Source organism: Cynocephalus volans, chromosome 10, assembly GCF_027409185.1.
Source record: "Cynocephalus volans isolate mCynVol1 chromosome 10, mCynVol1.pri, whole genome shotgun sequence".
Classification (NCBI taxonomy): domain Eukaryota; kingdom Metazoa; phylum Chordata; class Mammalia; order Dermoptera; family Cynocephalidae; genus Cynocephalus; species Cynocephalus volans.
Window position 1 is genome coordinate 97,577,029 of NC_084469.1, and position 20,942 is coordinate 97,597,970.

Consider the following 20,942-nt stretch of genomic DNA (forward strand, 5'->3'; position numbering starts at 1 on the left):
ACAAGACCCTCTGAGCTAGGCTGGGTGGTCAGGGAAGGCATCCTTGAGGGAGGTGGCAGACTGAACAGCCCCCCAGGCACTGGGAATGCGGCATATGCAGGACCCAGCATGGCTGGAGCTTAGTGGGAAGGAAGAGGCTGGATCTGCAGGGCAATGATGGGATCAGAAGGGACTGCGAGTTCGAACACAAGGACAGAAACAAGGATTGAGGCAGAGTCTCGAGGTGTCTTAGCTCAGGCTGCCCTAACAAAATACCATAGACAGGGAGGCTTAAACAACAGACTCATGGTTCTGGAGGCTGCAAGTCCGAGATCAGGGTTGGCAGGGTGGGTGTCTGGGGAGGGCTCTCTTCCTGGCTTTCAGACAGCAGCCTTCTCACTGTGTCCTCACATGGCAGAGTGACCTAGCCCTGGTCTGCCTTCCTCTTCTTGTGAGGACACTAATCCCATCGTAGGGGCCCTACACTCATGACCTCATCTAACTCAGATTACTCCAAAAGGCCCATCTCACATACCATCCCAGTGGGGATTAGGGCTTCGATACATGAATTTTGTCAACAAGCAGGAGTGACTATTGTCCTTGTCCTTGTATCGAGGAGTCTGAGTCCTGAGGAGAAACGGTTTCTGTTCTCCCTCCATTCCCTCAGCCCAGGGAAGGGGTGGGGGGGGGGCTTGGGAATGAGTGACATGTGTCTGGGTGGCCATTCACCTCGTGGACACTGCTCCAGTGTTTTTTTTTGTTTGTTTGGTTGGTTGGTTTTTAGTTTTGTTTTTTAATTGGGAGAACTTTCAAACCTCCAGAGAAGCCGGAAGAATAGTACAGTGGAGAGCTGTTTGCATTACCCAGCACTAGGAAACAAACACCCTCAAACTCAGTGGGATTCATGGTTTCTCATGTGCTCTTTGTGGCACTGGCCAGGGCCACCCATGCAGGAGCATTTAGCTGGGACCTCCAGGAAAAGAAAGCCTCTCCTGTGTCTGGGGCTTCTGTTAGCCAAGACACCTTGCTTCTCCACAAGGTCTCTCCCGCTCCAGCAGGAAAGCTTGGGCTCCCTTACAGCATGGCCACTGGGTTCCGAGAGAGCAGAGCTTCCACACCTCCAAGGTCCTGGGCCCAGAACTTCGAGTGCATCCCCTCTGCCTTGTTCCATTGGTCACAGGCAGGTCATCTGGCCCTCCCCGCTCCACCTCTGCATGGGAATTTCTGTTCCTGCACAGAGAGGGAGGCATGGAGAGCTCCCTCCTTCTCAGTAGCCTCCACGGTGTGGGTGCGCCAAGATTTTTCAACCACTCCCCTCCTGATGGACAATGGATCATTTCCAGTCTTTTCTTTCTATCCATGCTGCATGAATTCCTTCCCACTGTGGAGCTGTGTCTTCAGGGAAATTTCTAGAAAAAAGATTGCTTGGTCAAAGGCGAAATGCATTTGCGATTCTGTTACATGCCCCCCAAACCCACCCCCCAGAGGTCGTACCCTGCTGCCCACCACAGTGTCTGACTGCCTGTCTCTGCACAGCCTCACTAGCCAGGTGTACTATCTGACAGGAGCAATGACCATTCAGTGTCGTGTTCATGTGCAGTTCTTCTAGTGTGGACCAGGTTTAGCGTCTTTGGGTGTCCGAGGGCCGTTTCCACTTCTTTGTTGTATGGATTGTGTGTGTTCACAGTCTGTGCCCATTTTTTCCATTGTGATTTTGGATTTCTCAGTGTTCAAGAGCTCCCGATAGATTTGCAAGATGGACCCTTTATTTGCAATATAATTTGCAAATATGTCCCCCACTTCGTCTCTCTTTCAGTTTTTGCTTATGCCATGCAAAATAAGTTCTTTATTTCTTTTTCTTTTTTTTTTTTTTTAAAAAAAGATGGCCGGTAAGGGGATCTTAACCCTTGGCTTGGTGTTGTCAGCACCACGCTCAGCCAGTGAGCGAACCGGCCATCCCTATATGGGATCCAAACCTGTGGCCTTGGTGTTAGCAGCACCGCACTCTCCCGAGTGAGCCACAGGCCGGCCCATAAGTTCTTTATTTCTATATTGTTGGATCATTCTTCTTTTTACTTTGTTGCTTTTAGATTTTCCTTCTCTCTTTCTCTTTTGGCAGCTGGACGATACAGGGATCTGAATCCTGGACCTTGGTGTTATCAGCACCATGCTCTAACCAACTGAGCTAACCAGCCAGCCCTTTCTTTCTTGTTTAAAAGTCCAGCCCCCTCCTTTCTGGGCCCATGGGCAGATAGCACAGAAGGCCGAAGTGTAGGTCTAGAGGCGGCACAGGATGTCGTGGTTAAGGGCAGACAGCATGCATTCTGGCCTGGACTCGGCCACCTCTGTGCAGGGCCAGAGGAAAATCCCTTTGCCTCTTTTAAGCCCCGCTCTCTTCACCCGTCAAGTGGGGATGAAGTTGATTCAGACAGTCTGCGTGTTATTACTGTGATGATGAGCTCGTAAAGTCACAGCTGGACAGGCCAGAGGAGCCAGCAGGAGTGACCCTCCTAGACCAGAGTCACTCTGTCCTGCCAGCTCTGGTGGAGGGTGTGTTGGGAGCTGGCTCACACTGACCACCTCCACCAAGAGCAGGAAGGTGGGGATTCGGAAGGCCACCCAGGACTGTTGAGGTCAAGGACATCGTTCCCCCTTTAAATGAAATCGTGGGATCTGAAGACATGGTGGGCCAGCTGCCACCCACCAATTGCCTCTGGACACCCAGGACTTTGCTTGGCCACAGTACTGGTGAAAAACCCCAGGAAGGTGGCTCCCCTCCATCTCCAGTTTTTCCAGGCACGCAAGTCCACCAGGGGTTCCACACTGGGTGGCTTAACACCGGAAGTGTTTCTTCTCACGGTTCTGGAGGCTAGAAGTCCAAGATCAAGGCAGGGCAGGGCTGGTTCTTTCTGAGGCTGAGGGAGAATCCACCCCAGGCCTGTCCCCCGCCTCTGGGGGCTGCTGACAATCCCGGTACTCCCCGGCTTGTAGAAGCATCGCCCCACATCTGCCTCCATCTTCACACAGTGTTCTCCCCGTGTGCATGTCTGTGTCCCATTTCCTCTTTTATAAGGACACCTGTCATAGCTTAGGGCCCACCCCAATGACATCATCTTAACTTGATTACGTCTGCAAAGATCCTATTTCCCAATAAGGCTCATCTTCTGAGGTCCAGGGGGTTAGGAGTTGAACATTGGATTTTGGGGGGACACAATTCAACCCGAGTCTGGCAAGCAGCGTTATTAAGCCTTGGCCTCCGACACCCAGGATGGCCCGGAAGGAGGGGGGTGGGATGGAAGCGGGCAGCCCTCCATAGTCTCCCCCGCAGGGATCACAGACCTGCCCACCCCGTGGACCCTCGGCCCTGGGCCCCCAGGTGGGCCAGGTGGGCTGTGTATGCGGTGGAGAGCCTCAGCAGGGAAGGTTGGAGGGCCTGGGCCCCCTCCCCAACCCCCAGAGCCCAAGGGCACGCCTGTGTCCCCCTCCCCAGAACTACATGAGCTGCCACGATCCCAACAGCAATGCTCCCCTGCAGTGGCCCAATGTCGAGTATCAGATCTTGGGTGGCCCAACAGCAAACCAGATCATTTTCAAACAAAGGAACGGAATCTACATCTTCTTCCTTTCCATCGTGGATCCGTATTACAGGTCAGCGGGGGCACCTGGGGCTCCCCTGGGGGCAGGTCGCACGTGTGCAGGGGACACACTTTTCTCCCTAAAGCCAAGTTCCCCCAACAGCCCAGACTGTCCCTGAGAAGAGTGACATCTTAAGTTTCGGGTGGCATCTGTCCACTCGTTAAATGAACGCTTATTTCAGAGTCCACACCGGGTGCTAGGGAACCACAGGGACCAGCAACCAGGTCCCCACCCTCCTGGACCGGACTCACCCTCTCCTGCCAGCTCTGGTGGAGGGTGTGCTGGGAGCTGGCTCTCACTGGCCCAGAGAGCTCCCTCAGAGATACTCAGCAAATTTGCCAGCCAGCTGAGTTCCCATTGGCTGAGTCAGCCACGGGAGTCTCTACACCCTGGGAATCGGCAAAGGCAGCACAGGGGCCTCTCTGCTCTGAGGGCTGCTTGTTAAGTGCTTACTGCCTGCGGGCGCTGGGAGGATCCTGAAGCCATGTGCAGAAGTCCCGTTGATCTGCAGGGAGGGGGCTCAGGGATGGCATCCCTTCCCATGTCCTCATCCCTGTGGCGGATAAAAGTCCATCCCCCAAAAGCATGCAGAGGCCCTGCCTTCCCTGGAGGCCCCAGACCCTGGACCAAGGGCACAGCTCTGGGAGGGCCACAGACCCTGCGGTGGGGCTATCCAGGGGAGAGAGGGGATGAGTCCCACATTCTGTCCCCCACTGGGGGTAGCTGTCTTTCTGGAACATCCTTTCTCCCTGTCATTTGCTGCCATGTCGCGGACGCCCATGGCCCCTTGTCATGTCCCACCTCACTGCCCCTTCTGTCCTTTCTAGACTGAGTCTGGGCATGGGGGGCGGGGACCCTTGTGACAGCTGCACAGAAAGGACAGCAGACTGAGAACCGATTTTGCTGAAGGTGAAGCAGATGTAAATGGGACATGCTGCCTCTGGTCACTGCCCCCTGGCCAGCTGTCCTCCCTGTGGTTCTGAACACGTTTGCTATGCAGGGCGGGTTGGGGCTGCTGAAGGTGGTGCCCAGCATCCTCTGCCCGCCTGCCTGCAGCTACTGTCACCTGTCGACTGTCTTCAGCATCTACGTCTATGGGGCCTACCCGCTGCCCATCGTCCCTCCCCAGTTCACCATCTTCCTGCTGGTGACAAGCACCCTGCTGTCCGTGTGGCTGGCCTACACGATCCCCAACTTTCTGCGCACCGAGCGGGGCCGCAGGATCAAGACGTTCTGGAGTGACCTGTGCTGGGGCTGCAAAAAGCTGTGCAGGTGCCACCGGGGCAGGAGCTGAACACCCATAGGGTAGGGGGCCGAGAACCCCAGGAGACCCGCAGGTGCTTCGCAGAGGCAGAGCTGACCACTGAGGCCCAGCAGCGGGGTCTGGACCGTTGTCTTCAGATAAAGTGTTCTGTACAAAGCAGGAAGCAATGTGTACTCACCATGGTGTTTCCCCCTTACATTTTATGATGCTTTGACATCTTGGGGCCTTGGGGGAGCTATTTCTTAAAGACAGCAAATGGCTCCTCCCGGGCAAGTGTACCTTTTTTTTTTTTTTAAAGATGACCGGTAAGGGGATCTTAACCCCTTGACTTGGTGTTGTCAGCACCACACTCACCCAGTGAGCCACAGGTCGGCCCTAAGTGTACCTTTGATAGTCCCCAGGTACCCAATGACCAGGGACAGATAGCCTCTAGAGCCCAGAGCCTTGATATTCAAACTAGTCACTCCAAAGTTGGCTTACCCTGCTTTGCCTTGCCTTTCTGGCAAAAACCACAGTAAAGGCTCCTGTCCATGTTTTCCCTTCATTCCCTCCACCTCCTCACAGACCCTGGTGCTTCTCCGTGTGGACAGTAGTGTGGCATGGCATGGCACCCCCCCCCTTCTTGGGAACTGTGAGTAATAAACTCCCCTTTCAAAGGCAGTTGTCTCCAAGTCATCATCCATGTCAGGCCTGATTAAAACAAAATGAATCCCTCCAGGGTTCAATCTCTGTACCAGCCGGCAGCCAAAACAAAGCAAAACAACAAATCCTCACTACATTTTAAAACCGCAGTTTGTCAGCCGCTTACCTCAGCCAGCCCCTTGCCTCTGTCACCCTGGACAACAGAATGGGGTGGAGACAGTCAAGTCTCACTATTCATGCTAGTTCTGGTCTATAAAGTCACTGCAAACACCAAATGAGCAAATACTGAACCTGTGCTCCTAGGGGAAATACCAGGTTAGGTTCCTGCAAGCCTCTGGTCACAATATCTTCATCAAATGATCAACACATAAGCTTGTGTTATGTGCATTTCTGTTTAAAGACACCTGTTTTAATACACATTGTTGAACCACTAACGTGAACTCACGGCCAACGGCGCTCACACTTGCGCCTGAATGAAGCCTCTGCGGCACACACATGTTCTCCATGAGGCACATGACAGCCTTCTAGCGCTTAGGAACACTAGACAGCACTTCAGCACTGCATTTGGGGGCACTTCCAACAGCGAAATTACCAACAACAAAGGGTTGGCCCATGGCTCACTCGGGAGAGTGCAATGCTGATAACACCAAGGCCATGGGTTCGGATCCCTATATAGGGATGGCCCGTTAGCTCACTTGGGAGAGCGTGGTGCTGACAACACCAAGTCAAGGGTTAAGATCCCCTTACCGGTCATCTTTTAAGGAAAAAAAAATTAGCAACAAAAAGCACAAAATTGCGGAAAACACAGCCCAGCACTGGCCGTGCCTGAGGTACCTGTTCACAGTCCCACAGCTTAAACAAGAACGCGGAGCACGGCCAGCTGGGAATGTGTGCATCAGTGACTTGCATCTGTCACCACTCCACACATGTGTGAATTCCTGAGAAAGCCCCATGAATATTGATTTGTGGGTTACAGAGAAATTTTAGCAAGCAGGCAAATTGGCAAATACAGAATGCACGAATGATGAAGTCGACTATATTTCCTCTAAGGTTGTGCAAGTCACCCTCCCACCCAGCCCTGTGAGTGAGCCTCCGTCTCCTCCCCAAGCCCCGACTCCAGTGTCCTGCCTTCCCCCACCAGCTAGCTCCTTGCTGGACAGCCCCTCTGGCCAACAGAGCCTGAGAAGTGCTGGTTTCACTCCACTAGTCCAGCTGCCTGAGTTGCTCCAAGAGGTAGTCTCACTTTGCCTCTGATCCTTGTTAAGTGGGACAAGCTCAACTTGAGTGGGGAGTAATCAAAAGTCACTTTGTTTGGTCTCCCACTGTCCCTTTAACATTTATTCAATGGGACAGAACACATTTGACTGTTAAATTCTCTCTTCTTCTGACTTGAAATTGTTCATTCTTCCTGTAGATTTTTATTCCCCCCTGGCAGCTGGCTGGTGCAGGGATTGAACCCTTAACCTTGGTGTTACAGCACCACACTGTAATCAATAGAACTAACCGTCCAGCCCTCCATGCTGGTTTTTAAAAACCACAACATATATACATATGAACACACACATGCACATGAATAAAAGTTTGGAAGTCTAGATTTTACATGTACACGTTTATACACGTGTATATAATAATGTTTATTACATATGCCTACATATGTATACACATATGTGCATGTATAGATATATCCACACAAGTATAGAATGTATATGTTATCTAAACGTGTATATAGACATGCTTGTGTATATAATGCACATGTATACATGTATATATTTAGATAACATCAACATGTGTATAGACATAGTGTAGATAGACACATATGTAGATAGTACGTATATACATTAGATACATTAAAAATATGTATATAGGCTGGTCGGTTAGCTCAGTGGTGAGTGCAGTGTTCTAACACCAAGGTCAAGGGTTTGGATCACTGTACTGGCCAACTGCCAAAAAGAGAATTACCTGGCTGACGTGTGCTCAGGGACCCTCTCTCTGCATTTATGTTCACGTGGCAGCAGCTGCGGGGCCTGGAGACGCTGTCTCCACATCCCTGAGCTTTTGAATAAGGGTTTGAGGAGTTTCAAGAAGGGGAGCCATATATGGCAGGTGGCATGGTGCCCAGCAGAGGAGCCACCAGTGGCCTCAGCTATGACTTAGTCCTGCAAACTCCCCATCTGCCTCCTCGATTCCAGGCAGGCCTCCCCTAAGGGCCCAGAAATAAAAGCCCAGGAGACTCAGCCCAGGGCCGGGGCAGGAGGGCTCCCGTTCCTCCTCTACAGGGGAGGAGCAGGCCAGGAGGGTCCTCTCCCAGAGGGGTGTCCTCGGGAGCGGAGAGCCACTCCCCAGGACCTGCCCTGCTTGCTGTGTGTCTCCAGGCAAGTTCCTGCCCCTCTCTGGGCAGCCTTAATTTTCCCCACCAAATACAGGGGTAAAATCCTTACAATGCAGGAGTCTGGGTGGCAGCTCCCCACCTTCCCAAAAGCCCCCCAGCCCTGCCACCGACTCTGATTTTCTGGGGAGCAAGGGGTTTAGAATCCCTTGTGATTCCAGGACTCCCCCACTCGGCTCTGGAAGCCTCCCACATGGCCCAGGACACAGCCTTGCCTGTCCACTGGCTGACATGGCGAGGGGATAGGTGTCCACACCCAGCCCACTGTCCCCAGGCCATAGGCCGCTGAACTAACACCGAGCTCAGAGATCAAATCTGTTTTAATGGGGAGCAGCTCCCGGGTCCTGCCTCGACCGCAAGGCGACATTGCTGGCCAGGCCTGTGGCCTGCTTGCCCTTGCCTCCCGCCTTCCCCTTCTTGGAGGACGAGGCACCAGCCTTTTTCCTGCAGGGTGGGTCAGAGCGCAGGACGGGGACCACGGTGTCCACGACAGGGGGCCCCAGGTGGGGTGGCGGCTCCTCATCCAGGGCCTTGAAGTTGAAAAAGTAGTCCATGTTGGACACGGTCTCCAGGATCTCGGGCACATTGTAGTCGAAGGACAGCAGCTCGTCGGGCAGGTGCAGCAAGCGGATGTCGCTGGTCGAGTCGTTGCTACTGCCGCCACCACCACCGTTGGGCAGGACTGACCCAGGGGCCTTTAGCGGGGACTCCTCAGGTTCGGCGCTACCCAGCAGGCAATCGAACAGCTTCATAGCGTCCTCCAGCAGCACCTTGTCTGGCAGCACGAAGGCTCTAGCCACCTCGGGGGCCTTGGCTTCACCTGCCCCTGGAGGGGCCACCTCCTCGGCCTCGGCCACCTTAGCCTCGCCGGGGCCCAGTGGGTACAGCGAGCCAGGCCCAGCCATGCCGCCCTGTAGCTCCTTGGTGGGGAAGGCCGGGGGTTCGATGGGCCTCGCAGCCACCTCGGACCCAGGGAACTGGCTGAGGTGGCCTTTGAGGTGGCCGTAGGTACCAGTGGGCAGTGCAGGCTCGGCAGGCAGCGTGATGAGAAGCGGGAGCAGCTTGTTCTCCTTGGGGGGGGGTGGCGGTGGGGGGGCCAGGCCCTCCTTGAGCAGGGGCGGGGGCAGCTCCATGAATGCGGGGGTCCCCCCATCCCCCACAAAGCCCAGGGCCTCGGGCGCAGACCCCTCAAGCGGGAAGTAGGGCACGAGGTACTGGGGTCCCCCCGGCACCGGCTGGTAGTGGGGATACACCGGCGATGGCAGGGGTGCCGCTGGGGCCGTGAGGTAGTGCTGGGGCTCCGGGAGGTAGCTGCCTGGTGAGCCAGGGCCCCCCGCCGGCGCTCCTGCCGGTCCTCCACTGCCTGCTGCCACCAGCTTGTACAGGGATGACTGGCCAAAGTCGGTGGTGACCCACTCGATTCGGTAGATACGGGGGTCGAAGAAGCACCCGCAGGGGGCCATCTGGAAACCTGCAGGCCAGGGGGGGCCTGAGAGCAGCTCCCGGCCACTGCCCCCCAGGGAGGCAGTGTCCATAGCAGGGGGCCCGACTGGGGAAGGGGGACTTGGCCCTTGCCTTTGGGGACACCTTTGGGGGATGAGACAGCATTGTTTTGGGGGACCCATCTAGGGAATGGGGGACATAGGTATTGCCTTTGGTGACCCATCTGGGGGGACAGGAGACATCGGCCCTACTTCAGGGGATCCGTTTACAGGACAGGTGACACAAGTCTTATCTCTGGGGACTCATTTGGGGAAAGGGGGACACAGGCCTCATCCTTGGGGCTCATTTGGGGGACAGGGACCCTGGGCCTTGTCTTTGAGGTCCCATCTAAGGATGGGGGCAGGCAAGATGGGCCCCACCCTCTCAAACCCACTAATGGCTCGTGGTGAAGGTCCGGGGGGAGGCCAGTACCTGCTGGAGGGGTCGGAAACACCTCTTTCTCCAGGTTTGGGGGGTGATAGAGGTTTGAGGAGCCTGTGGACAAAGGTGCCCAGTGGGTGTGGCCCTGAGGCTGCTGGGCAGGAGCCCTGGGCCCCAACCTGCCCCCAACGCATACCCACAGTGGGGAGAGGCTCAGCGCAGGGGGGCGCAGGCTGGTTGCCAGGGCCGCCGGCACCCTCCAGGCCTTGGGGGCTGAAGCCTTCTTGGGGAGCTGCAGGTGCATAGAAGGGTTTGGGGTGCTGCATGGGGAAGCTGAGGGGCCAGCTGGGGCAGGTCAGGAGGGCAGCAGGTGGGAGCACAGGTGGCCCACCAGACAACAGGCTCAGAGTCCCTGGGGTTCTGTTTGCAAGGTTACCCCGGGCAGCGGGTTCCAGGCTGCGGCCTGCCCACTGGTCAGGATTCCGGGGTGGGAGGTAGGCAGGAGGCAGCCAGAGACGGGCATCACCAAGGGTGGGCAGACACTGGGCCAGGTCCCCCGCCTTTTGCCTCTTCCAGCAACACTTGCCCAACAGCTTCGAGGCCCCCTCCTCCAGGCAGGCTGCCCGGATCACACCCACAAACGCTCAGCCCCCACCCCTCTTGCATCTCAGTGGCTTCTTCATGGTCAAGGCCTCCCTGGGCAAGAGCAGTACGCAGTCCAGGGCTGGAGCCACGGGTGGCTGGGAGGTTTGGTGAATGAATGAGCAAACAGGGAGTTGCTGAGGCCGGGGAAAAGTCGAGGATGAGCTCCAGGAAAGGAACAGGAAGGGGCAGCCTCAAGGTTACAGAAAGTCCTGGATTTTAAAAGAATAAAATTTATTGTGTTCTCCATGCACTGGGGGACCCTGCGAAGGCGGCCCCGCCATGGTCCCTGAAGCTACTTGTACGCATTGGCCTTGTGCTTGGGCAGGAAGACGAAGTTGGACGGCACGGGTCCGAGGAGCATCTCGCTGTGGGGAGGGCGGGCAGGGGTCAGGCCTGGGGCCTGGGCCACTCCCGCTCTGCAGGCCCCCCACCCCCGGCCTGCGCAGGAACCTGATGCGGATCCAGTCAGTGGCCTTTGGGCTGGCCATCAGCGTCTCCAGGTAGTCACGGCCCAGGTAGTAGGGTGGCCGCTCGTTGATCCTCTGTGGCAGACGCTCCAGGAGGCCCACAGGCACGTACCTGCGGGGACAGAGTTGAGCCCTCTCTGGCCAGCTCCGGCCCACGCACTGGCCACCTCGATGACCCCGGCGCCCACCTGCACAGGAAGGAGAGCCACTCGAGCAGGAAGCGCCGCGTCTTCTCCACGCCCTGAGTGTCGGAGCCCCAGTGCTCCAGGCCGTAGTTGGTGAAGTCCTGCAGGATGTCCAGGCGCTCAGATGATGAGATGTCCCAGTGCCGCTGCTCCTTGATCTCCGTGAACAGCCACGGCTTCAGCAGGGCGCCACTGCGGGGCGGGCGGGTCGACGGGCCAGCCACGGGATTGAGTGGCCTCCACTTTCCCAGCCGGAGCCCAGACCCAAAGACCTACAGGCCTGAGCCTCCAAGCTGTGGCCGCCCATTCAAAGCCCAGGATATTTTTTTCTTGCAGCTGGCTGGTCCAAGGATCCAAACCCTTAACCTTGGTGTTATAATTCCACACTCTAACCAGCTGAGCTCATAGCCGGCCCAAAAGCCCGAGATCTTCAACCCACGACCATCAGAGCCCTCAGCCTGCAGCTCTGGAGATTTCCATCCCCCCTCCAGCAGCCCCATCCCAGATGCAACCCCTGACATCTCCGTCTGTCTCTCTGCATCCCTGCAGAGCCACCTGCCCGGCACAAAGCACACAACACAGAGCAGGGCGGGTAAGCACGTGTGTGGGGCTCGGGGACCCTGCTGTTGAGGTCACAGGTAGAACAGGCCTCACTGTCCCCCACTTCAGGTGGGGTGATCAAGGGTGGCTCCAGCTGTGCCTCTATCACCCCACTGGGCACTCACCGGGCAATCATGATCCCGGCGACACCAGTCTGCATGGCCAGGTTGGCGTCTTCGTATGACAAGATGTCCCCGTTTCCTGAGAGGACAAAGGCTGGGATCTCAGGGAGCCTCCAGCTCTCTGGGAGTTTTGCCAACCCAGTAGCCCCCATCAGGGCAGGGGATTCCAAGTAGGGGTGGGCCAGGTCGTGAGAGTGGCCTTGGGCAGCAGGAGGACGGGGTGGTGGCTTCGCAGGGCACCCACCGAACAGGGGCATGGGGCTGGCAGCCTTCACGCACTGCTCGATGTACTGCCAGTCGGCCAGCTTGGTGTAGCGCTGCTCCCGCGAGCGGCCGTGGAGCTGGGGGAGAAGCCGCCACCCAGGGAGGGATGCAGAGATTGAGATGCAGAGAGAAAGGGACCGAGAGAGACAGGCTGAGAGAGGGCCGGAGAGAGACCCAGAGACAGATGACACAGAGATGGAGAGAGGGGCAGAGGTGAAGAGGGAGGAACAGGAAGAGACAGGCTGTTAGCAAGGGACGCTGGGGCGTCCCCAAGGCCCCGATGCCCACAGTGCCCCAAGACCCACCGTGACGAGGGCTGCGCCCCAGTCCCGCAGCCCGGGCAGGAGGCGGTGTGCCAGGTTCACACGCTCCTGGACACCTGTCCGGATCTTTACGGTCAGCGGCACGTCCAGCACCTGTGGGGACAGTGGGGACAGTGGGAGGGGTGGTCAGCAGGGCCCAGGGTCGGGTTGGGCAGAATGCAGGAATGTTGCTGGGCATACCTGGCTCATGCCGCGGACGATCTGCTGGAACTTGGTGGTGCGATTCATGAGGGCACAGCCCCCACCCTGAGAGAGACAAGCACCTAGAGCGAGGTGGGACTCGGGCTGGGCCCCCTGCTCTGCAGCCATGGTCTCCACCAGGAGACAGTGACCCAGAGGAAATGCAAATGCTCCGGGGACACACAGGTGCCCAAACCCCTACCGCCCACATCGCTGGCTGGCTCAGCACCCTCACTGTCCAGGTGGGAAACCGAGGCATGAGCCTGCCAGAGGTGGGAGTGAGGCTGGAGCCCAAGGTGGATGTCCACTACCTTTCTGTACACGAGGTCGATGGGGCAGCCGACATTGATGTCCACGAAGTCCACCTCGATGGTACGATTCAGTAGCTCAGCGCACTTGGTCATGGTGTCGGGGAAGGCGCCTTCCAGCTGTGGTGGGGACAGAGCAGGGGTGGGGGCAGGTCCACACCATTCCCGCTGGGCTATTCATTGCCCACTGGGGGTCTTCGAGCCTCCTCTCCTGCACCTCCCTGGACGGAACTGACGTCCATCTATGAGACCCCATCCCCCGCCAAGAACACCATCAGCTCTGAGAGGTGGATCAGGCCATCATCCCTGCCCCGTGGCTGAGACTAGAACAGTGGGGGAAGTGACCAAGACAGACCCAGATCCTGGCTCCTAAACAAGGCAGCCAAGGGCTCCTTGGGGTAGGCACCGACCTGAACGCCGAAGATGTCCTCACATTGGTGGCGTTTGAGCAGAGCCCACTCGGACATCTGGCCCTGCAGCAGGTTGGTGCAGACGGCCATCTCCCCGCACGTCACATCCGCCCCGAAGCGCTTACAGATCCGCCGGAAGGGCAGGTTCCCACACTAGAGGTGGTGGGGCACAAGCACACATGTGAGGGTATGGTGGGCAGGGATCCCGGACACCCACCCCAGCCCTGAGTCCCAGCCAGTGGAAACAGACAGTGGGCACTGGGGGAGAGACCATGCTGCCACCTCTGCCAGGGCCTACCGTGGTGAGGGGGGCCAGGTACAGTTTGCCACGGATGTCCAGCTGAAGGGAAAGAAAACACGTGAGGCTCGATCCCCCAGCCAGCTTCCGAGGCCTCTTGGGCCTCCCTGTCCCCGCAGTCTAGAACATGCTCTGCCCTGCCCCTACTGGGCTGCAGCCTTTTCACCCCTGGACCTCGGCACACACCAACCAATCCCTTTACAAGGAATGTTCTTTTCCCATTTCCTCCCATTGAAGAACTTCTATTCAACCATCAAAACCCTACTTCCAATGCCCCCTCTTCCAGGAAGCCTTGCACACCATCCTCCTCTGCCCTCGCCCTGACTTTCTGGGACTGAGAGTATGTGTCCAACTATTTCTGTTCCCCAGATGGGGCTCTTTGAGGGCTGGGTCCAGAGCATACAAGGAGGGAGTTTCAGCTGGGAGCTCCCCAAGAGCACAGACTCTGATCTCCAGGTGTCTAAACCAGGAATGTGGACGTGGCTGGTGACCAGCTGCTGGAGGAACAGGTCCACTACTAGCACTGTCTTCAACACGTACCTGCTTCTTCTCACAGGGCCGTAGCCTGACTATGTCCTCATCAGTCAGGGGCCCGCAGGTCCGCCCGGGACTGCTAGGAGGGGTGTCAGCACCTGGCCCCGCAGGGTCCTGCTGGGCATCACAGTCGTTCTGCCCCGGAGCACCTTCAGCCACTGGGACCTTGGGGACAGCAGCAACAGGTGTGGGGCCTGGCGGCTGGTCCTTGCTTAGCTGGAACAGGGCCTGCTCGGCTCGCTCGAAGCGGATCTTGCGTTTCCGCAGCTGCTGCTGCAGTGACTTATCCAGGCCATTGCGGACGGGCAGGGGGTGGTCCCAGAGGGCCGCCAACTCCTCCTGCACCAGGTTCTGGCCCTCAGGTCCCAAATGGGCCCCGGCAAAGCGGCAGGTCACCCCATAGGGACACCTGCCGAAGGTCTCGAATAGCACACAGCGGGGGCCCAGGTCAGCTGGCTTGGTCTCCAGGTAGCGGCCCACATCGTGCAGGAAGCGGCAGCGGTCACCAAAGAAACACTTAGCAGTCGACTCCTGCAGGGGAACAGGGAAGGAACAAGGGACGACAGGGATGCTGGGGCTGCCAGGCAGCCTGGGCTTGAATCCCGAATCCCCCCTCCTGGCTGGTGTCCTGGGGCAAGTCAGTAACCTCACCGTGCCTCAGTTGCTTCATCTATAAAATGAAAACAATAGCACGTCATAACATCAGGAGGATGATGAGGATGGAATGGGAGCAGAGAAGCTCAGACTGAAGGCCCCTGGGACTTTCTAATGGCATTTACCAAATGCCAAAGACAGAACCAGCTCCTGCCTGCCCCAGCAGCAACCCCCATGTGGCCATGCTCACCTGGATCAGAGAGGGGCAGAGCCTGTTCTTGTCGTCGTGCAAGGGCTTCATATGGGGCCGGCTCTTGTTCTGGCCCCGAGCCCTCTTCTGAGCCTGTGGCTGCTCTCCGTGCTCAGCTGCCTTCTCCGTCTGTCCGTCCTCCCGCTGCCCATCCTCCAGTCGGATCCGCTTGGCCTCAGGCTCAGCCAGGTCATTGCCAACACGGTCTTCTGCCTCGGTTTCCCGGCAAGCCTTCTCCTGCCCTTTGGCTTCCAGGAATTCGTGAAACTGCTCTTTGGTGGTGCGGTATCTGCCAGCAGAGAGGGAGAAGAAAGGAGGGCTTTTGCAGGGGATCCCTCCTCTGAGCTCACCCTCAATAAACGCTGGGGTAAGGAGACTGAGAACACTTGCTGCTGCTTAAATGCCTCTGCTGACGAGGTCTCACTTAGAGCCGGCCAGCTCCCAGCCCGGCAGCACCTCAAGGCTATAGGAAGGACCTATTTTGTCCTTGGATCCCCGATGCTCAGAGTGTTGCGCTAAACTATAGGTTATCAGGCATAAGCATCCCCGACCACGTTGTGCGAGAAGAAACTACAAGTCCCAGCATGCCTTGCAGCGGGACCCACAGCCGCCACACTTCCCACAACACCCTTCGACCCTTCAAGCACCGCAGGCCCCAGTATGCTCCGCGGTGCCCGCTCAAGTCCCAACCAGTAACTGCATCTAGAGGTGCGCATGCGCCATTCCCGCCACACGCAGGGACTACAGTCCCCAGTATGCACCGCGGGCCTCGCCTCAAACCCCCGCCTGCCCCAGCATGCACGTGGCGTCCTTCTCGCATGTGACAGCTTCCAATGTGCACGATCTCAGGTACCACCGATGACGCCCCCCACAGCGAGCGGAAAAACGGCCCGGACTGAAGAGCCGGCGAGCTTCTCCTCCTGGACCGTAGCCCATCTCCCGGCATGCACCGCTCGGGCCGTGCTACGGATGCCGGGAAGGCCCCATGAAGTTTCTCCCTGCCCCGGCGACTCACTGAGGTTTAATGGGAGCCACCCCACGTTCCAAATCACCACCACCGCCACTTTCTGCTGGGGCCTCCGCCGGTCCCTCCGCCATCGGCGCTCCTCACTCCTGCTCTGGAGTGTGGCGGAAAGGCCTTCCGGGTCGCGCGTATGTCTTCCCGGTTGGTGCTGAGGCAGTGCGCATGCCCGAGTAGCTCCAAGGACGCCATCATGCGCGTGTCGACGTCACGGGGGCGGAGCCTGCAAATGGGCGGGGCCTCGGGTCCCTCGTGAGCGGGATCCTGGACAGGTCGCGAACAGGCTCCCCGCGGGCCACGATCGGCCCTCGCATGTCTTTTGTTTTTATGCTAGGGTTTGCAAAAAATGTTAATTCTACTACTTTTATGCGAGGCATTCGATCAACAAGTAATTAGTTGAGCGCCTGGCCAGATGCTGAGCTAGATAGGATAGAAAACAAAACAAAATAGACAAAAATCCCTGCTCTGAAGAGCTGACATAGGGGTGGGACACAGACAAAAAACATCATAAGTAAACTCCACCGTACTTAGGCGGTAATGAAGCAGGGAAAGGGAATTGGAAATGCCACTTATGGCGGTTGCAATTTTTAATAGAATGGTCAGGGAAGGTTTCACAGAAATGGTGATTTGCGGGTATATTTGGAAGAAGTGAGGGAGAGACTCAGGGATATATGGAAGAGAAAAGTGTTCAAGGTGGAGGGAACAGCCAGTGCAAAGGTCCTGAGGCAGGAGGAAAAGTCCTGACATGTTAGGGAGACCCCTGTGGCTGGAGCAGAGAAGAGGAGGAGGAGGTGAGGGTAGGGAGGTGCAAGGCCTTGTGAGCTTTGAGAACGACTTGGGCATTCACCCCAAGTGAGTTGGGAACGTGGAGGACTGTGGGCAGAGGAAGGCAGGATCTACCTGCCTTTTGCCATAGGCCCCATCGTGCCCTGTTGTAGCCTGGAGGAGGCTGCATGCGCTTCGGGAACAGAGCTCTAGACTCAGCCAGGTTCGAATCCTGACTCCTCCACCTACCAATTAGGAACGTTGGACATCTCGTTTGAGCCTCTTTCTGCCTTAGTCTCCTCATCAATAAAATGGGACTGATAAAAGTGTCTCCTTTAGAACGTAAGGATTCAACATGCAGCAATCAATAAATATTAACTACTGAACCACTGCTGTTGTTATCACTTTATTATTATTTGCCCTGAATTACGGAACACAGTGCTCGGTGGGAACACCCGACCCCTTGGCTATCCTTGTATTTTACTCTGAACTTGACAAAGCTTTTCCTGGGGAGGGAAGAGAGGCAGATACTGTGCTCCTCATATAACAGATGGGGAAACTGAGGCCCAAAGAGGAAAAGGATTTGCCCGAGGCCACCACATGCTCCAAATCATCACTTCCAGGACCTAGGAGAAAGTGGAGGGGGTGTGGGAAGGTTTGTTTTCCGTCTCTGGCCTTGGCCGCCCTCTGTAGGACAATCTGGGAATAAAACAGTAGAATCTGGGAATCTCAAACGGGAAGAAACAGCGGCCACAGTCTGAGTGAGACTTGCCCAGTCCTGCTTGCCCACCTCCAGGGATGGGAGCTCACTCCTCTCCCGGGGTGCCTGTCCCCCCCTGAGGTTCTATCAGTTGTCTCCCACAACTCACAAGTACCCCAGTCCACTTTAAGGAGACAGCTGGACAAGTGGGGGAAACTGAGGCTTACAGAGGGCAACCTCAGAAATGTGTCCTCTCCTCTCTGGGCATTGGCTTCCAAGGAGAGATCTCCCAGGGCTGCCTGGCTCTGCCCTGTGATGACCCCGCCCCCTTGGTGTAAGGCAATCCAGGAAGGCTTCCCGTAGGTGGGGGCCTGTGCACTGGCTGTTGATAACTGTACCGAGGCCCATTCAAAGCACTTTTCGTGGGTTCGTTCATTTCTTCCTCTCTCTGATCTTGCGTGGAAGGGGCAAGCATTCGTCCCAGCTCCACCTGAATCCATGGGCCGCAGGGACTCCCCTGACCCTCACTCATCTTGCTAGCCCCGGTAGCCCCAGACACCCAGACTCCGGGGAGACTCTGTGCTGCCCCCATGAGCTCAAAGGCTTCCACCTCATGGCCCCAGATACCTGCTGGCTGCCTCTCCCCAGGCCCCCACACCCATGGGAACCAGCCTGGCCTCAGCCCAATCCAGGTCCCTGACCCAGGGGCTGCCCCCTCGTCCCAAGCCAGAAACCAGGGAGGGCATCAGCCTCCCTTCCCACCTCTCCGTCTTCCCCTTCAACCTGTGGGTCTCCACGTCCTGCCCTCTTCCCCTCGAGTGTCTCTCTCCAGCCCATCCCCTCCTCTCCCTTCTCATCACTCCCCGCCTCCAGGCCTCAATCTCCCATTCTGTCCCCAACAACCCAGCCTCCCACAGCTCTTTCTAAAACATGAATCTGACCACAGCCCTCCCTGCCCCCAAACCTTCCACGGCTCCCTGTTGCCCCAGCCCTGCACCACCGCCAAGTTCCAGCATGACTCAGCCCCTGCGGCCTTCCCCACCTTCAGCCTCCATCACCGCCTCCATCTCTAAACGCGAGCACTAAGTTCATCTCAGACCTTCCATGAACGAGTCTTACCTCCCAGCCTTTGCTCATGCCGTTCCCTCTTCCAAGAACACTGTTCCCTGCTCCCAGCCACCTGGCTTATCCCACCACCCTTCCGGATCACCTCTTTCTCCTCTGGAAGCCTCCCTGACAGCCCCTCACTCAGGGTGGGTCCAGTGTCCCCTGGGCTCTGCCTGAGTGTTCCCGCATCATGGCCCTGGTCATCAAGTGGCTGTCTGGTCACATATCTGTCTTCCTCACTGGACTTGGAGCCCGGAGAGGGTGGGAATCAGGTCTTCCTTGGTCACTCTGTGTCCCCAGTGCCAGCACTGGACCTGGCACACAGTAGGTGCTCCATGAAAGCTTGCCAAGTGGATTCATCTTATGGCTGGGGAAACTGAGGCACAGAGGGGACAGAACCTGCCCTAGGGGGATCCCACTTTCACTGAGGCCATGGTAGGGGGCAGAAGGCTGCCCAAGAGCCCTGGGTCAGCCATTAGTGTCACTCTGGAGTATGTGGGGACATTGAGGACAATTGCCCCCAATACCTGACCTCGACTGACCCCAAAGAAACAGGAGTGAGGCAGGTGGCCCTGGAGCCCGTGAACAGGTGGGGAAACTGAGGCACCCAGGTGGGGGTAGAGCAGGACCTGGGGACGGAGCTTCTGGCTTTGTGTTCAGTCCTTAGCTTGCTCTTTCTCTCTGCCTGTTGCTTTTTTATTCTTCCTGTTTCTGTCTCAAAATAATTTTTGTCCTTCTGTATTTTCTTCCCTCTGTATGTGTCTCGTATCTCTCTTTCTTTCTCTCCCTCTGTCTCTGTCTCTCTGCATCTCTCTCTCTCCCCCCAGCCCCCCCCCCCAGTCCCTCTCCCCCTCCACGTCTCTCTTTTGCCAGATGGGGGTGGCCGTGGTGGTGGTGGGGCAGGTGCAGCCCGGGCTCTGTGCCCGCCACTGCTGCAGCCGCCCCGGATTTGTGGTTGGGACTTCTTTATCTGCGGCTGCAGCTGCCTCTTATCTCTTGGCTCCAAGACAGGAGCCTGGGATTAGGGCAGCCCGGGCCAAGGACGGAGGCGGCAGGGCTGGGCGGGCAGTGGCCAGAGCGGGGGAGCTGGGGCGCGCGCGTGTCTGTGCAGCCTGAGCGATGCTGTCGCTCTTGTCTGTGGCTGCTGAGGATGCGTGACTTGGGGTGTGTGCGTGTGTGCATGAGTGTGTGTCTGTGTGTCTACTGTGTTGTGTTATGTATGTGCAGGAGGGATCACGTACACATATTTGTGGCCATTGCCTGTGTGTGACTCCGTGTGCGTGTCTGTGCCTCTGGGAGCCCCGGGGACAGTTTCTCAGCTCCAGCCCCGCCCCACAGCTGCCTGCACAACCTTGCTCCTGAGTCCCCGCCCCCGGCCCTGGCGTCCCTCAGCTTGCCTGATGGTTTTCCCACCTTGCTGACCCAAGGACCCCAGGGATGGGGACTATGACCTGTGACCTGTAGCTGTCAATGGCCCCGTGGGGACAGCCACTGGCCCTGTTTTTACCATCCTCGCCTGGAAGAGGCCAGCTCCTTCCTGCCGCCCACAGGCCTCGGAGGCCCCCTCCCAGCCTGGCCCACTCCTCCTCTGGCTCCTGGGCTCCTCGCTGTGGCCCGGCTTGACCCGCAGCCAGGAGTGTGCATCGAGCTCTGTGTCACCCCCCTGAGCAGAGGCGTCATCCAGCTCGGGGTGAGGGTGACTTCGTTGAATGAATATCCCTGAGCCTAGTTTTGGGGGAGCCTCTGGTCCAACAATCAGCAGCCCAGAGCTGTCCCACTGACCCGGGCAAGCCTCTTCACTGCTCCACGGGGGAACGACATTACCCACCTCCGAGGCTCCAATCACATATATTACATGCACCGCTCTGGGCACAGAACAAATGTGCAGCCACTTCAAAGATGGAGAAACTGAGGCCCAGAAAGCTCAGTCCACCGGGACATTGAGGGACAGGGGCAGTGCTCACTGTGCTGAGATGGCCAACACTCTGGCCAGAGGCAGCTGGAGGGACAGAGGACACAGTGGGCACCCGGCCATCTCCTCCCCTGCAGGGCTGGTCCCTGAGGGTCCCGAGGTGCAGCCCCAGGCCCGGCGGACCTGGACCAAATCCTGGCACTAAGATGGAAATTTCTCCACCAGCCAAGTCTGAGTCTTGGCCAGCGGCCGCTGGCCTCCCAGAACCTGTCTCTACCCACGAACAGAACAGTCCCCTTGGGAGTAGTGGCCTCCCCGCGAGGGCAGGGGGCCAGTCCAGGGGACGGGGCAGAGCATTCTGGAGTCATCTAGCCCCAGGTTCAAGCCTCTTCCTTACTGTGTGACCTTGGCCCTGTGGCTTGACCTCTCTGATCTTTGAGTTTCACAACTGCCAAGTGGGACAGAGCAGTCCGGGGGGGGGGGGGGG

General features: G+C 57.5%; 3 protein-coding genes across 3 annotated transcripts in view; 1 reads left to right on the plus strand and 2 right to left on the minus strand.

Moving 5' to 3' along the window:
• Positions 1–4,909, plus strand: part of CATSPERD (cation channel sperm associated auxiliary subunit delta) — a 60,539-nt gene extending 55,630 nt beyond the window's left edge. The window contains exons 21-22 of the mRNA XM_063109971.1: positions 3,470–3,627; positions 4,672–4,909. Of these exons, the coding sequence (XP_062966041.1) occupies positions 3,470–3,627; positions 4,672–4,909 (396 nt within the window). The remainder of the gene's footprint in view (positions 1–3,469; positions 3,628–4,671) is intronic.
• Positions 4,910–8,227: 3,318 nt separating this feature from the next.
• On the minus strand, positions 8,228–10,096 carry PRR22 (proline rich 22). The gene is made up of 3 exons (XM_063109972.1): positions 9,967–10,096; positions 9,822–9,884; positions 8,228–9,378 (listed from the first exon to the last, which is right to left on the minus strand). The coding sequence occupies exons 1-3, from the start codon at positions 10,094–10,096 to the stop codon at positions 8,228–8,230; spliced, it is 1,344 nt and encodes a 447-aa protein (XP_062966042.1).
• A 563-nt stretch (positions 10,097–10,659) lies between these two features.
• DUS3L (dihydrouridine synthase 3 like) lies at positions 10,660–16,050 on the minus strand. Its single transcript, XM_063112453.1, has 13 exons — positions 15,966–16,050; positions 14,951–15,239; positions 14,113–14,637; positions 13,573–13,614; positions 13,275–13,427; positions 12,868–12,984; positions 12,557–12,622; positions 12,359–12,469; positions 12,034–12,130; positions 11,793–11,868; positions 11,071–11,259; positions 10,866–10,994; positions 10,660–10,780 (listed from the first exon to the last, which is right to left on the minus strand). The coding sequence occupies exons 1-13, from the start codon at positions 16,046–16,048 to the stop codon at positions 10,708–10,710; spliced, it is 1,950 nt and encodes a 649-aa protein (XP_062968523.1). The 5' UTR covers positions 16,049–16,050; the 3' UTR covers positions 10,660–10,707.
• Between the last annotated feature and the right edge of the window lie 4,892 nt (positions 16,051–20,942).

Bases quoted from the DNA above. Each gene is read 5' to 3' on its own strand.
- DUS3L (XM_063112453.1), bottom strand. From the start codon at position 16,048: ATGGCGGAGGGACCGGCGGAGGCCCCAGCAGAAAGTGGCGGTGGTGGT. The intron at 15,240-15,965 runs GTGAGTCGCCGG...CTCTGCTGGCAG, and splicing joins GTGGCTCCCATTAAACCTCA to ATACCGCACCACCAAAGAGC. The intron at 10,781-10,865 runs GTTCCTGCGCAG...CCCTCCCCACAG, and splicing joins ACTGACTGGATCCGCATCAG to CGAGATGCTCCTCGGACCCG.
- PRR22 (XM_063109972.1), bottom strand. From the start codon at position 10,096: ATGCAGCACCCCAAACCCTTCTATGCACCTGCAGCTCCCCAAGAAGGC. The intron at 9,885-9,966 runs GTATGCGTTGGG...CTTTGTCCACAG, and splicing joins TGAGCCTCTCCCCACTGTGG to GCTCCTCAAACCTCTATCAC. The intron at 9,379-9,821 runs GTACTGGCCTCC...CCTGGCCTGCAG, and splicing joins GTTTCCGACCCCTCCAGCAG to GTTTCCAGATGGCCCCCTGC.